Source organism: Lepidothrix coronata, unplaced genomic scaffold, assembly GCF_001604755.1.
Source record: "Lepidothrix coronata isolate B3197 unplaced genomic scaffold, Lepidothrix_coronata-1.0 Scaffold75, whole genome shotgun sequence".
Lineage (NCBI taxonomy): Eukaryota > Metazoa > Chordata > Aves > Passeriformes > Pipridae > Lepidothrix > Lepidothrix coronata.
In genome coordinates, this window is record NW_016690255.1 from 4,376,433 (window position 1) to 4,392,933 (window position 16,501).

At 34.3% G+C, this 16,501-nt stretch overlaps 1 protein-coding gene across 4 annotated transcripts in view; it reads left to right on the plus strand.

Annotated features, from left to right (window-relative positions):
* Positions 1-16,168, plus strand: part of CDH19 (cadherin 19) — a 113,101-nt gene extending 96,933 nt beyond the window's left edge. For 3 of the 4 annotated variants that reach the window (XM_017819596.1, XM_017819594.1, XM_017819597.1), the window contains 4 exons: positions 1,403-1,524; positions 9,666-9,783; positions 11,866-12,117; positions 14,758-16,168. In XM_017819596.1, coding sequence (XP_017675085.1) covers positions 1,403-1,524; positions 9,666-9,783; positions 11,866-12,117; positions 14,758-15,248 — 983 coding nt within the window. In that variant the 3' untranslated portion in view covers positions 15,249-16,168. Of the gene's footprint in view, positions 1-1,402; positions 1,525-9,665; positions 9,784-10,834; positions 10,999-11,865; positions 12,118-14,757 lie in introns of those variants that run through there. The other variant, XR_001875588.1, reaches the window with a different exon arrangement.
* The last annotated feature ends 333 nt before the right edge of the window (positions 16,169-16,501 follow it).

Genomic DNA, 16,501 nt, shown 5'->3' on the forward strand with positions numbered 1-16,501 from the left:
ATCCCTTCCTGTATCCTAAGTCCTCTTATCTGCTTCATGGGTCCCCAGCTCACCAGTTAGTGCACAGTTGATACTTGCTGGCAAACCCACAGACCTCACATACCTGTCCCTCATGCACCTCACATTTGCAATTTCCCCCTGAGCATATCTGCATGGAACCTTCGAGCACCTGTCCTGGACCCAAGGACCTGTACTCACTGTTCAGTCCAACTTAAAGTTTGCTAGCAAAAACATACACACACTCCATGCACACCAAGCCTGGGGAAGATACAGATATTTTGCCCCTGTCTCCAGTCAGGGGCTGGTTTCATAGGGCCCCGTCTGACTCCAGTATCTGGCACCAGTTTTCACTTACACACATGTAGGTCTCACCAGTAGCTGGCACTTAGTCCCTGCAGCACACGTACACATGCAATGAGAGAGAGTGAGAAAAGATTTGATAAAATGTAAAATGATAGGACAGACTGGTGATCAGGTGCAGGACTCAGTCAGACAAATGCACTGATTGGACCTGTTTTGTACACGACCAGCCCCTTTTATAACCCTTTCTGTCTGACTCCTCTTTGTTCCTCCCTGCATGTTCCCCATGGGTCCTTACAGCTCCACTGATTTCCCCATCCTCCCAAGTCTGGGGTCCTTCTGATGTACAGTCTTGTAAGTTACAAAGTCCAAATTGATCTACCTGGAATTTTTGCCCTGTGGTTTCTCGGTAGCCCATCAATTATCATAAGGTTTGTTTCTTGTCTTTGTCTTCATGTTTACTTTGTCAGGTCTGTGTCTTTGTGTGTTTTGCTTCTGTTTTCCCCTTTTTCTCCATTGGTTTATCAGTTGTCAAGGTCATTGATCTGATAACTTCACAGGAATAAACATTCTCATACTCTCAGGTGCCGCTAAAAATTAGTGTATTTGACCAGGTTTGGACCTCATCATCCCCTCCCTTTATCATTTGTCCCTCAAATTTGTATTCCTGTATGTTCCTGTTTATGGATTCCTGTTTTTCTTATTAACTCCTTTTGCACTGAAAAACAGTCCTTAAGCAGATACCCTTAGAGGACATGACATTCTTCTTATTCATGACCTTACTTATGGCTAGTATAATAAATTGTTCTGTGTGAAAAAAAACCTCATTTAGTTTTTCCAGATCAGGTTTTATTTTTTTACATTTAAATTATTTTCTGATCTGGTAAATAAAATATTAACAAATCCAAAATTTTACATGAAATGTCTTATTTCAAGAGTCTTATAATGGTATACTATTATAATAGTATAAAAATGTGTCTGTAGGTCTTTGTGATTATTTTCTTCTCTGCAAAATACAGATAAAATTTTCTAATGTTTACATTACCTTAAAATATGTAGTAGATTATTTATAACTTTTTATTTATTTTTTTTTAACCACTAGGAAATCCTGAAAAAATTTCAGAAGCAAATGTGTATGTCCAAGTTCTCGATGTTAATGAAAATGCACCAGAATTCCCTAAATATTATGAAATATTTGTTTGTGAAAATGCCATATCTGGACAGGTAAGTATGTAGAAATTAGCCATCAGTTTTCTCATTACAATGAAGATTTGGTCTGAGATGTTATTATTCTGTTTAATATTGATTATTTCAGTTCTGTGAGTATAGGCTGCATTTTGTCTATTTCCAAAATTAGTTCTGTTGATATATCTATAGTTTGAAATTTAAATTTTAGAACACTGACATGTATTTTTCCCCCTTTAAAACAAAATCAGTATATCTTGTTTGTCTCCAAAAACATGTAATAAGAGAAGCACAGACACAAATTTCTGCAAAGAAACATATGGCACAGATTTGTTTCATGTTAATGTCCTAGATGCAAAACTTAGGTCTAGTAATTTCAGCAAAAGCACAACATAGTCTGGAAGAACCAGGCTTAGACCAGATTCAAATCAGATTCATTGCATCCTTCAATTAGAAATCATTTATTATGAACTGAATTCACATCCTGTCTAGTTTCGTGAAAGTTTGAAAATATTTAAAACATGGCCTTTGCAACACCTTCCCCAGCTGGCACCTTAAGCTATTAAGTAGCATTAAGCATCCTTCACTGGAGGTTTTTTTTCATTTCCTACTCTTCCACCGGTGAATGTGTTAACATCAGTCAGCTGCCCTAATCCCCAGGTACAGGACTGTCTTTCCATTTTCCTCCTGTAAAAAAAAAAACAAGGATGTTAAAAGTTGAGGGAGAGGGATTGGTGGGTTTTTTATTTTGGTTTGGGTTTTCTTGTTTCTGTGGTTGTTTTTTTTTTTAAGAAAAAGGTACAAAATAAGCAACAACAACAACAAAAAAGGAACAATAAAAGTTATAGACAGAAAAATCTATATGTTTTCCCACGACTCTAAAGCATTATTTGGACACAAAAAAAAAAGACCTGTGGGATATCTTTGATGATTCCATTCAAATATTTAGCTGTATTTTGGTTTCTGAATCACAGAGCCTCTCTTTTCATGACAGTTGGGTTTACTTTGACCTTTATTAGTCTGCAATTAAATAAACCTTTTCCTGTTGCTCAAGTAATTTCTTTATAGCCTTTTGCATTTACTTTGTTTGTTCTGCATTTGGTAATTTCCCAGTCTGCTAAGACTACCTCTGGTTCAGAGGTATTTGAAGCAAGCCATTTCTTTTGGTCTTTAGGTAATTTATTGACAGATCAAAGTGCAGGCATTAAATCAACTGCACTTTATGTTCTTTGACTTCAAGACACCATGAATTAAATATGGATGTTTATAAAATGGATATTTGTAATTCATGTTTTGGACTTGCCTACAATATAAAAACCCTGGTGCTTTGTTTCTCCAGGTTTTTAATATTCTGTAGTTGCTCACTGATAAATAGTATCTGTATGTTAACCTATCAATAGTTACTTTTCAATATCAATTAACTATATATGTTAAGTGTTTTGGGAATCACTGGATAAAATGGCACTGTAAAAAATAGCAGTGGTAACAATAATAATAAACTCTTTGGGCATAGAATAATTCATCTTTGACATTGTAATACATGAATGAGGGATAAACATGTTATTTTTCTCATTCTACATACAGGAAAAATGTTACTTTTATTTTGAGGTTCTTCTTTTTTCATTGCTATAGGCTTTTGAGAAGTACAGGCATCTTTAGCTTAGCCTGTGGAGACTGTGACAGTAATGTTAAATAATTTTCTCATCAACAAATGATCTTAGAAAGAACAACAGGAAATTGCTACTGAAGTGCATAATTATCGCAGTCAGAGTTTATGATATTTTAGTCAGTGTTTATGGCTTATACAACATTGTTAGCTCATGTAACTTCTTCAGTGCTATTAATCTTTTTTTTTAATTTTTACTCACAAAATAAAGATCCTTTATTTTCACCAGCAAGAAGGCAAAAGGTTCAAAAGTGATTTTATAGATGGCCTGGTTGTCCATTGAACAACAAAATTTACATTTCAGAAGAATCATTTTAAGCAGTTGAAAGACTTAATCAGGACATTAAATATCTTTTTATCTTAGCCATATTTCTGCAATCAATTCTAAATAGCTCAGGAATCTGCTTACACGTTGAGTTGAGATCAAAGCTTGTATAGCTACCCTATCACATTTCAGTTTCTAAACCAACCATGTCTCTCCATTTAGCTGGAAATAATATGCTGAGAGATGTTCTCAGAGATGTTCTGGATTTCATTTATTTCCCTGATCTGAGCTGAGTTGTGTCTACTTTCAAATATATTTGCATCTCCAAGTTTATAGTGTTTCGGGGAAAGGAAGGAAAGACACGGCAAAGGGAAAGACACTGCCAAAAAAATGAAATGTCTTATTCAATCTAGACTTTATCTTGGTGCCTGTCTGATTTACTGTAAAAGATATGTAGAGTCATGTGGCAATTAAGTTATTTTTACATAGCCTAAGGGTATGCTGGGTTGTGATAAAGAGTATGAAATACATAATAAAACTAATTGTTGTCCTAATCATCCAAACTCAAGCACAGTTAATAGTAGCTTCAGTCTAGAGAAGAGGGGTTGTTTTGACATTTTGGATTTTCTGAAAGACTATAAAAATTCTTTGTCTGCCTTTATTGACTGAGTGCTGATCTTCAAGTCCCTGTATGGTGTTTTTGTAAGAGTTACAGACGTTTGGCTTAACCTCCAGAAATGATTCAAAAAAAAGATTATATTTCAGTCTGTGGGACTATTATCTAAACTTGACAATAAAAATGGATGTAAAGAAGACAGATAGGTGTTTTTTGGCATCATACTAAATCCATTTATCATGTTTATTAGACATTTTGAATGGATTTTTCACTATCCGTTTAATGTTGTAGTTCTGTACTGTTCCATAATACAAAAGTCAGCTGTATACAAACCACAACTGAAGTTTTCTTTTGCACATTGAAAAACCACTTTCATTACACTCCCAATAGTAAATACATTATTTTCAAAATGAATTGAACATTAAAATTGAACATTTCAAAATGAATTGAACATTTCAACAGGAATTGAACATGTTCAAATAAATTGAACAACAATTTATTGAACATAAATTGAACATCTATAGGATAAAACAGCCTTCTATCCTATTACAACTATAGTTATTATCAGATCAAATCGAACAACATTAATAAGGCATTCAAACCTATGATTTCTTTTTTATTGGACCTTATGAATTCATAACTGTATGTAAACATGGTAACTGATGACCACAATATGCTCATCAATATTTTTTTATATTTGCTATTTATGGCTGTGTAGAGTAGCTATAAACCTTTGAACTTCAGAGGAAATATTCTATACAAATAGTCAGTGGACCAAATCTGTCCCAAAGGTAACACCGGAGACATCTCAGCAAGAATGAATCTGACCCTAAAAGTTTAATTCCCAAGGCATTAATAAATTAACTCACCTGGAAGATGCAGTTTGAAAGTTTGATGTAGACTATAGCAAAAACCTTAAATGTAAGAAACGTGACCTTCCAGAATGTACCTATTTATATGCATGGTAATTTCAGCCCTTTTGTGAATGTTGGTCTTTCTTCATATCATGCAGGAAGCCCATTTCTGCTCAAGATAAACTACACGGAACATACCTACATTCTGAATTAATGCTGTCATCTCTAATGCGTATTTATTCTGGCAATTCTGAGTTCCTGTAATTTGGGGATCATGTATGAAGTGACTTTGATATTGCAGCTTGCTTAGCAATTTTTATTAGATCCAGAGAAATGACTAAGTATGCAGAGCACTTTGAGCTAGAGATGAGAAAAGAACCAAATTTATTTACTCAGTACTTAGCACATAATAAAATAATAATCAGCTACAGTGAAAGTGAAAAGTACTCATTTGATATTACTTCTCTACATAATGAAGTGACAGAAGAAAAAAGAGGAAATCTTTAAACAACTTCTTGGAGTAAATGATTAATGTTAAAAATAAGCAGTTTGCTAAAACAGATCCAACCCAATAAATCATGAGGCAAAATTATTTTTGATAGCAGAGAAATAAAAGTGATAGGTTAGTAAGACAATGTTTACTATTTCACATTGCATGCTCTCTTAATCATTTACAAAAAGCATCTGAGCAGTGAAGATAGGAAAATAAAAAGTTTAAAAAAATAGCAATGAATGCATCCCTCAGAGTGTAAAAACATGAAGAAGCTGTGAAAGCAACATCTATTGTAGCAGACTCTTACTCTAAGCTGCACCTGCAGATGCACCAAATGTAACTTGTGACATTTTGAAACAGTAGGCAAAGTGGCACATGGAAAATTCCTTTTTCTCTTTTATATGGATCATGATTCAACAACATTATCTCTTAGCAAATGGAACAGCTGGGACAAGTTTATCAGCATATGCAAGCAAACATAAAAAAGCACCTCAGTGTTATGGCATGAGCTTTGTAATTGTTAATTCTATGATGGCAAGTACAACATTTTATTTATGGCTGAGCAGAAACCTTTACAGTAAAGTCAGAGAAATCAGATCAATCCTGTGCCAATTTGCTTTTCAAAACAGAAGCAGTCAACAGGAGAACATTGGTCTTGAGGTAGAAGGCCTACCTGGAACATGCAGTGTTGACCATAGTAATGAACATTTTAATCTTTTACCTGCACTAAAATCTGATGGTCAGCAAACATTGTTAAGCAATAATAAAAATGTTACTACTTATAAGATCTCTGCCAATTTGAACAAAATCAGGTTTTGACTCCCAAAAAAGATAGGTGGTTAGATCTGTTACATAGCGTAAACCACAGCAGAGCTCCTATTGAAGGATGCTGTTGGAAAACAAAACAAACAAAAAAAATGAAGTAGAGAGAGGTGGCAAATATGTTCCTACTTCCTTCAGTGCCTCAATGGGATTGGCAAGACTAGAGCTAAGTGTAGAAAAATACACAAAGGACTCAAAATTCTACACTCAGAGTACCTAGCATCAAAATTAACAGTACTGATTGTTGTTCAGATGGACAATCTATGCCTTAAATTGAACTTGGTTGAGAGAAAACCTGTAGAAGCAGTAAGGGCTGTAACAGAGAAGATTTGTCATTCCTTCAGGAAGTCTCTGTAAATTCAATTCAGTGAGACCCCTTGGTGTTGAGGAAATAAATTTTCAATGAATTTTCATCAAGATTATTTGGCAGTGAACTGCTCCATAATCCACAATTTTTTCTTTATAAGACAAACAATCTTCTAAAACGGTTTTCTGAAAATTTCTTCTGTACAAAATAATGATCAATGGGAGATCAGAGTTCTTACTGATATCTTAGACTCTCTCATGATAATAATTGTTAGATGAATGTGCCCACTACTCAATTGGATGAGGAAGTTGAGTACAGCAGGCCACATCTTTTTGTGACCTTAGATCAAAGGAGACTCTGCTGTTTCCAGATGTGATCTTAGTGTGTATGCAAAGAAATTGTAAATGAGGCACACCCACCATGAACTTAAATCAGTTTTTCAACAAGAATCAAGTAAATTAATCCCTGCTTTAAAGAAATATCCATTTTCAATTGACTGCTGGATTATTAAAGCTTCTAGATTAATGAGACTTGAAATTAGAAATTTTAAAGCAATTAAATTTCAACCTAGTCAATACAACTGATATAACCTTGCAGAAGCAACATTTCATTCACTATATTTTCTTTGTTTACACATTAAAATGTACGAAGTTTGTAAGCCTAGACACACAAGCAATAACTGCAGTTTTTGAGTTCGTGATGCCAGTTTCCCCAGTAAAAGGCTACAATTTCCTCTGTTAGGTGTACAAAGATCTAGAAAACTAGGGAAAAAAAGAAGCAGTTTCCTTCTCTCTGAGTGTTTTTTTCTTTGGAGTCAGCAAAATCAGAGTTACCTATTGCTTTCTAAATATTTTATGGACTAATCTGGGTTTTGCTGAATCTTAATGGAAGTGATACAATAAGAAGTAAACAAAAAGGATTTACCCTGTCCTTATGTTCCAGATTTTCCCCTGCTGCTAAGGTGAATCCTTAAAGGCATATGAATACGGCTAGAATAACCATAAAAATCTCAGGTTTGTGTAGAACAAGTCAGCACAGATCAAAGCAAGGGAAGGTGGCTTGTTTTTTTTTAAGCTAGCCACATACTCCTCAGAATGTAATAGATTTAATCAGATATAGGGCCTATAAATTTATAGGGCCATATACATTCTGTATGTAAAATATGGAAGTCAATAATGAAATAGCAAAACAGTATCTAATTTACAACTGCAATAATTTTATGATTTTAAACATGATAGGCTCCTAAAAATGTACTTTCTAAAAACATTGCTAATACCTGGCTGAATAGAATGAATATTGGAAATATAAATGTCACACACACTAATTTGGATTTTTTGTTATGTAGTTAGGTAATTCTAGTCTACCAATTAACTAAACTAAAATCAAACCAAACCAAAATACAACAAATTAGATGAGGCTAGGATGTCTTTGCAGATTACTCTATTACTCTGCATATTTAGCATATCTTGATAGACCCTGAATTATAAGGACAGATGTAAAGCCATACCAAGATTTTTCTCACCTGCGACCATAAACATGTTACCAGTAAATTGTCAAGTAAGGCCAACATGGTCTTTTTCTAGTTTTTTGAGGCATATGGCAGAATATTATAATGAAAATGTTTCAGTCTTCATGGTTTAGACTATATATATACTTTTGCACTCCATTGCTGTTCATATTGAGGATATTCTGGGAACTGTATTTCCTTGTAAAAATTATGCTTGTGATAACCAAGGTAATGTTAGTGGTCAGTTACTGCTCCTCACTGATTTCTTGACCTGCATGTCTATATCTGTATTTGCATCACCTAAGTGATTTTGTTAGTTCTGAAGCAAGAAAAAAAAATACCTTAATAGTCTTCATCCCTTGTACGCTATGATATCACTGAAGAGTTACTCTTCTCATTAAAGGAAATAAAAAAAACAAATCTCAACCATCCTCACTTGTCCACAGTGTGAAAATATAGATTTAAAATAAATTTCCCATATAAAAGGGAACAGTGTTAAGAATACAAAGCTTCTGGGGTGTAAGCCACCTTTTGCTCTCTGCTTTGATGATTACATCAAACTTAGCTTGCTTGAAAAGAAAAAGAATGTGTACTGAAGTCTTAGATTTTTTACTAAAAAAAAGGTTTAATCAAGAGAGTTTTCAAAGGCACAGATGGAAAGATGCAGTAGTCATTTCCATTGACTTACTGCTCTGGTTTTAGAAGCCTCCAGGTGCTTTCTGGTTTGAGGAAAGTGGAGGTCTCAAGTCTCTTGTGTACAAATATCTAAAAGGCTTGATACGACTGATAAAATAGAGCAAAAGTTCAAATTTTTTCTGAAAATTGGTGGGCTTGCATCAGTTTGCTTTCCTCCTGATCAGTAGGGGCGCTTGCTATTATATGCTGAACATTAAATATTTACTGATAAAAGTAATAAATATAAGTTCTTTTTAAAAAGAAATATTGCTAATTATGTTAACTGTGTGGTTGCTAATTTACAGACATGAAAGATATTCTTTTGAATGCTGTTATTTTTAGTTTTATCTTGCAATGATTATCTGGTTTGACATATTTCTAAATGTAGAGTATTTTGCTTTCTCGAGAAAAAGCAGTCAAAAATTTCCATAATCAGTTGTATTATGCAGAATCAACAATTCAGCACATGAACTTGTCAACAAGTCTCACTTACTGAAGCTTCAATACATCAATTGATGTATTGAATCATCAGTACATCAATTGATGTCAATATGTTTGTGGATTGGAAGAAAATGGGTTTTGTATAGCAGGATTTCTTCAAATGTAGAATGATACACGCTTTACCTTGAGGGAAAAAAAAAACCAACCCACTACATATATGATTATTTGTTTCATTTATAGAGACTTCACTTTCTCCTGGTCATTTAATCTAGAAAATCTCTTACATTTTCTCAATATTTTAATGCCTGCCTGTCTCAAGTAGATGAAAAATTAAAGTAGAGTATTTGCAGAATATAAGTCTCAATAAGCCTATTTGGGTGTGTGGTGAATACTTGCATAACAGGCACTCAATACAGATTCACAGATCACATCTTCAGCATCAATAGTTTTGCATGCCTGGTATATCCTTTTATTGTTTTAAAGGACAAGAAAATTCTTTTATTCTTAAACAACTCTGTTCTTCTGTCTTTCCAGCTAATTAAAACCGTAAGTGCAGTGGATCAAGATGATTCAGCAGAAGGCCACCATTTTTCCTTCTCGTTGGCTCCAGAGGCCGCAAACAACTCACATTTTACTGTCAAAGACAATCAAGGTATTGTCATTCATGTAGCTCTTTAAGAACTTCCTAATGGAAGCTGCATGCTTCTAGTGGTCCTCAATTTTGTAAAACTTTTCACTTAAATAGAAATTGTTATTATATGAACTTGTCTTGTTAACAATAATAATTTGATACTATCAAAGAATTTATTTTCCTTCTCAAATGGATAACATAAGCAGCAAAAGGCAGTTTTATTTTTAGGAAAGAAAAACTGTTGAGATGAAAAAATACAGTGGTACTCTTCAAAACTTTTTTTCTTAATGTAGAATATGGTGGGCAATTCCAGATTTCTTGTTAAAATTATTTGTCTGAGAAATAATATCACCAGAAAGAAAAGAATGATATTAATAAGTGTTACTTCATCACTTCAACAAAATTATAAAAACAGATAACAAGGAATGCATTCTTATTTTTTATAATATACTTTAAATTGCTTTTACCACATGATGACACCGCATGATGTCTTTATGTATTTTATTGTTATTCAGAACTAATTTGGTTGAGACTCATATTAAAAGAGTGATATTGAGAAACAACAAGCAAAAACAATCTGCAGTGAAAGTATAGGTGAAATATCTGATGGAATTTTAGAGAAGATGACTATTTAGAGTCAGTCTACTAAGACTATAAAAAAGGCTTCTTCAGACTCAGCTAAAGTACACATTGTTCTTATTTGTTAATTATTTGAACGTTCTGGCTAAGGGAATAAATCAATGGAAATAAGTTTTGGAAAGTTCTGGCTGTTAAACAGCAAATTACTTCTCTCAATTATCTTCAAAGTTAGTCAATGTATCAACAAGTCTTTCACTTCCCATCTCTATTAACCTCTTACTCCCTGACAGGAAAAGATAACTTGTTACATTAAGGTCAAATTGTGTACAAAGCCACGAGCCTTTCCCACCTTCGGTCACTACCCAAAACCCAAGCAGACCCTCACACCAGGCAACATATTCAGTTCCTTTTGGTAGCTACTAATGGGGAAAAAAAGAAAAAAAAAAAAGATGCAATCAGCTCTCAATCTGTCCCTTTCTGTTGCATTCCACAGAAATGGCTGAGTGAATTGTGATAATCCTAAGGAAGAGCAAAAGTGACTACATGTCTGCAGATTTTATCTCAGAGTTGCTTTCTGAACTATGACAGAAACCTAGAACAACTTAAATGTGAGGGATTCTAACTTCAGTAGACTGTTTGGATAGATGTATTAGACAGGTAATGGTGGAAACATGGTGTTTGGGTTTTTTTTTTGTTTTGGTTTGTGGGGGGTTTTTCTATGTATACGTATGAACACACAATAATTCACTCTGCCAGGACAAAAAGTCTGACATGGAAATATTTTTTTTTTTAAATTTTATTTTCATGACATATAGATGTAGACAGGGGTATTTTGTTCTGGTACAAGCTATGTTTCATATTTGAATTAATTGATATGCAGCAGGAGCTGAAATTAAGCTGCTTACTGTGTTTTGTACAAAACATATTTCTAAGTACTAATAGTTAAATACAAAGCAAAGTCAAAGCCTCTAAAACTTTTTTGCTGTTTTAGATAATATGGATCCAGCTAGCTCCAGTTTTTGAGCTAGGAAAAGAATTAAAAGACTACTTTAGTGGACTTTTTTCTCGCTTTTGTCTCTTTTGCTTGCCACCTGTTTTCACAATGTGCTGCTAGACATGCTTGTTTAACCCCTTTGATTGGTAAACTGTCTATATTTTATCTGTTAACTGCTGACTTAGCATCAGCTGGTTACATGAAACCATTTTCGGAACCAATTAATTAATCTGAGCAGGCATCAGATACTGAAAATAGTGCAAATTTCTTTAACTCCCAACATTAAAAACAGAGCTCCTAGGACAAATTTTATTATTGCCCATGGAATGTACATGTCAAAAATAAACGCAATTTATTCGTGATTGACAAAATGCTCACCAAATATCAGTGCCCAGTTTTACATTTTTAAGTTTCTTAATATGTATCTTTGCACAGTACCATTGGTTTTAAATAGGTCAGATTCCACTGGAATAATTATTGTTGTTCTTAGAAAACATAAATGCATATCATCATCATAATTTATCCTCTAGATAACACAGCCGGAATTTTCACAAACAAAAGTGGCTTCAGGAGGCAAGAGCAGTTTTTTTTCTACTTGCCAATCTTAATTCAGGATAATGGGACCCCACGGCTGACAAGTACAAATACTCTCACTGTCACTGTCTGCAACTGTGACACTGAAGTAAACACCTTCTATTGTCGATACGGAGCTTTCTTGTATTCCTTGGGTCTCAGCACAGAAGCTTTAGTTGCTGTTTTGGCTTGTATACTAATACTCCTAGGTAAGTACAAATAAGAGAAATTACTTTGTTTCCTTTTACGGAGGGGTTAGTTAAGTGACAAAAGCAGACCCTTGACTGAAAGACTGTAAGTACTGGGCCATTGGGAAAAATTGAAATAAGGCAAATGTTTAATTTCTTTTCTGTTTTCTTAACTATAATTTCTCTCTTCCCCTCTCCATTTTTCAGTAAAATTTGAATTCTAACACTATTTCCTAAAATTTAGGTGTAGTTGAGTCATCGACATTCTTACCCCTGAAGCATTCCAATAGTAAAGATTTCAGAGCCTAAAGTCTGTATGGAGCCCCAATAAAGCTGAAGACAGCATTACACAAAAAAATTGGCTAGTGTAAGGATATATTAAGAGGAGCAGCACTGCACTCATTCTGCCTTAGGAATGATAAATGAAGAGCTGAGATCAATAATAAAGAATAAAAGAAAAAGAGCATGACATTCTCAGAAAGCAAATCCAGACACAAACAGGGAGTTTCTCTGTCAATTAATAAGGTTACATCTCCAGACAACATTTTCTCCAGATGCTGGACATCTCTTTTTCCTATCAGGAGACATTGACTTAACCTCCATTACATTTGGGAGCTTGTGAATAAGTTTGGATAGATGTATTGGACAGGTAATAGCAGAAACATGGTTGTATTTTGGTTTGGTTTGGTTTGTTTTCCTATGTATAGGTATGCACATATGCAGTAATTCGTTCTACCATGACAAAAAAGTCTGACATGTAAATATTTATATAGAGTTGTGCTAGTACCTCTGCAAAAGGTCCTCACAGCTGGCAAATGATGCTAAAAACCAGACCGACAACCTGTGCCCGTAGTGAATGAGGCTATGGCTGCTGCAAGACATATCAGAGTGACAGCACTCAGGCAAAGACCTGCTTCACCTGATGAAGCTCACACCTGTCACTTCAACAGTGCATTTGTCTTTTTTAGCAAAAGGATATTCCTGCAGCGTTCCATGAGTGATTTGATGACACTGACACGTTATAACAGCAAGCACGGTGCACTAATCTTTCGCTAAAGGTTAAATATCCATCCTGAAACTCTGAACCTGTTTGAGTAACTGAGGGTAAGGTGTAGTAGATTTTGAGACTAGGAAATAAGAGGTAGAGACAGGTAGGGTTTTTTTTCCAAGGCAAAACGATTAACCTTAGATCTTGGTCAGTAATAGTGGTCATCGACCTCAATACCAAATTCAAGCTAATGCGGATAAACCAACACAGGAAGACTTTAAGTCTCTGTTGCCTGTGTAATATGCATATGCATATGCCATATAACAGTATGTTTCATAAAAGACCATATCAAAAAATACCACAAAACAATTGATGGGTTACAAACTTATAAATTGTGCAAACCAAGCATAAATTGATTTTCAATAATTCTCTAAAAAAAAAAATTAATTAGAATCAAAACAAGAAAACTGCAGCATAATATCTAGCTGCACAAATGTAATGTCCAGAAAGAAAGAAGCAATAATAACAGCAATAACATTGCCTTAAGAAACAAAAACATTCAGTAAAAATTATTCTCTCATTGTGTTTCTTAATGAGAGTAAATATAATAATATCAATATTTTATTTTTTTATATCACTGAAAGAAATACACACAACTATATAGTAAAAACTTTTTTTTTACATATAAAGTGTGTCTAAGTAAAGAAGGTTTTTTCTATGTTCATTATGTAGTCTGACCTCTACTAGTCTATAAATAACAGTATGCAATATATTTATCATCATTAACTGCAACTAAGCTGAGGCCTGAAAATGAAGCCTTGCAGCTCTATACTGATGTGTTTTGATCTGCTATAGTAGCAACAGAAGACAGAAAAGACAAGTTAAATAAAGTTAATGGAATTAATTCTGCATTCTGTCCACAAGGTTATTGCTTATTTTCCTTAACATATGGAATAGAAAACAACTCTAATAATTTCCTTTTGTACCTTTCACCTCCTGACTGAATATCTTGGGGAAAAGTCATTGAAATTTCTCCTGAAATAGAAGCCCATAATTTAGTCCCACACTAAAATGAGTTGTCAAGAAGCAGCACATGTACTTGTTAGCTATAACTCAGCACCTTCGTATGGCTTTGAACTCTCAAGATCTGGTGACACACAGGAAACCACAGAAGCAAAACAGCCTACAAAAAAATACATTTGGTTTTATTTATCCATATTTAGGCATTGAATAGATAGGGGAGGAGGATATCTTACTCACTGTTTCATTTTTCATTTGATCTTCCCGGGGCTTTGATCAGAGAGACAGTGAGAGATTAAGAATTTAAATTCTGAATATGAAATGGATATATTACATAATAAAAAAGCATTTTCAAAAAGCATAACCAGTGTTTCCATCAGTTCCAAACTTGCACCTATGAAAAGAACTGCTCCATTTCATTCAACTATTTTATAAGTCCCTTTGTAACCATTTTCCCAACACACCCATCGCTCATCTCAAAACCATAAAATCCATAAAAATTACAGCTCTATAAATTTACTAAGGGAGCTTCGCTTTACAACAGAACTGATATTAAGGAAAGTTACCATTTAAGTCTTTACAAGCGTATTCAAATTCTCTGGTTATCTGTTTAATTTTTCCTTTTGCTCTTCTCTTCCTTTTTTTTTGGTCAGTGTTCTTTTTGGCAATTGTAACCATAAGGCAGCAGAAAAAGAGGTCTCCCTTTTCAGAGAAGATGGAAGAATTCAGGGAGAACATTGTCAGCTATGATGATGAAGGAGGTGGTGAGGAGGACACAGAAGCCTTTGATATTTCAGCATTGAGGACGCGGACTGTCATGCGAACACACAAACCTCGGAGGAAGGTCACATCCGAAATCCACAGCCTCTATAGACAGTCTCTGCAGGTTGGCCCTGACAGCGCAATCTTCAGGCAATTCATTTCAGAAAAGCTTGAAGAAGCAAATACAGACCCTACTGTTCCTCCATATGACTCACTTCAGACATATGCATTTGAGGGGACTGGATCCTTGGCAGGATCCCTCAGCTCGTTGGGTTCAAACATGTCAGATGCAGATCAGAGTTATGACTACCTTGCAGATTGGGGACCTCACTTTAAACAGCTCGCAGGCATGTACACCTCCCATAAAAGTGTGGGGGATTAGGTACCCTTTGGTTGGTTCTTTTATTTTCCTAAATCTCAGCAACAAAAAACTGCTGTGGATTTTTAAAAATGGGCATGCCCATTTAAGCATGACAAATAAGAGCCAAAGGGGTTTAGTACAGAAAGTCCTGGATGTAGAAATCTCTTGAAAAAACACACCAGGGGTGTCATGACGTGAGGAGATGGAGCCTGCTGTTTGAAAACCTTGTGGTTATTTAAGTGCTTGAATGCAAACTGTGCTACTTTGGATATCTAGGTCTTCTTCTGCATACTGAAAACTTGGGTCTTGCATGTACAAAAGGAGGAATAGAAGCCATAAATGGATGCTGCAAACATTCTATCATCCATAAGCTTTAAATCGTTTCCAAAGTTAAGACTGACTTTTGCTGTTGCAGTTGAATACATTCATTAACCAAAGTTAAACATGCATATTTGTATAATGCTTCATTATAGAAATATACTTGTGTGAAAAGGTAGACCCTAGATATTCTAATACAGTTTTCAGAAGTGCTCACAGAGTCATCTATTTATTGTTCTTAAGATGATAAAACTAAAACTAACGTCTTTTCCTATCAGTGTAAAAATAAAGACCTATTACAACATCAGCAAGTATTTGCTGCCATTTTAGATTTTAATGAAACTGTTGGAAGATGTGTAAACCAATACTTAATTTAGTAAATAAGATAGAAAAAAGAATCAATATTTAACTTAAATACTGCGATCGACCACATATTATATATTACTGTACTTAGAACAAAATGCTGTCCAAATAGAGGTATTTTTCCTTTTATTAAGAGTTTAAAGGATGAACTGATTTACCAGCACAGATTTATTTTTTTATTATGGAATATAAAATTAGCTGCAGTAGTCAGTTTTATTATAACAATATTAAGAATCTTTAAAATGCTAAACTGATGGTTATAAAATTTTATGTATGACATTAGATAATAAGACAATAAAAGTGCTTTAATGTTAATCCACTTTGAAAATGATCCTGAATTATTCTGCGAGTCTCAAGTAAGATTTCAAAATTAAATTCCCACTGTGTTTTTTCCAAACATTCCATAATGAATATAAAGCTGTCACAGAATATATCTTTACTCTTATTTTTACCACTACCCAGCAGCAATTTTGGAACTGAGGTCATCAAAAGTTTTCAAAATGGTCTGTCTAGAGAAAGCAACCCATCTGTTTTTTATTTACCTCTCATTCATCAGGTACTCATTTTACAAAAATTACATCATGTAATCAACT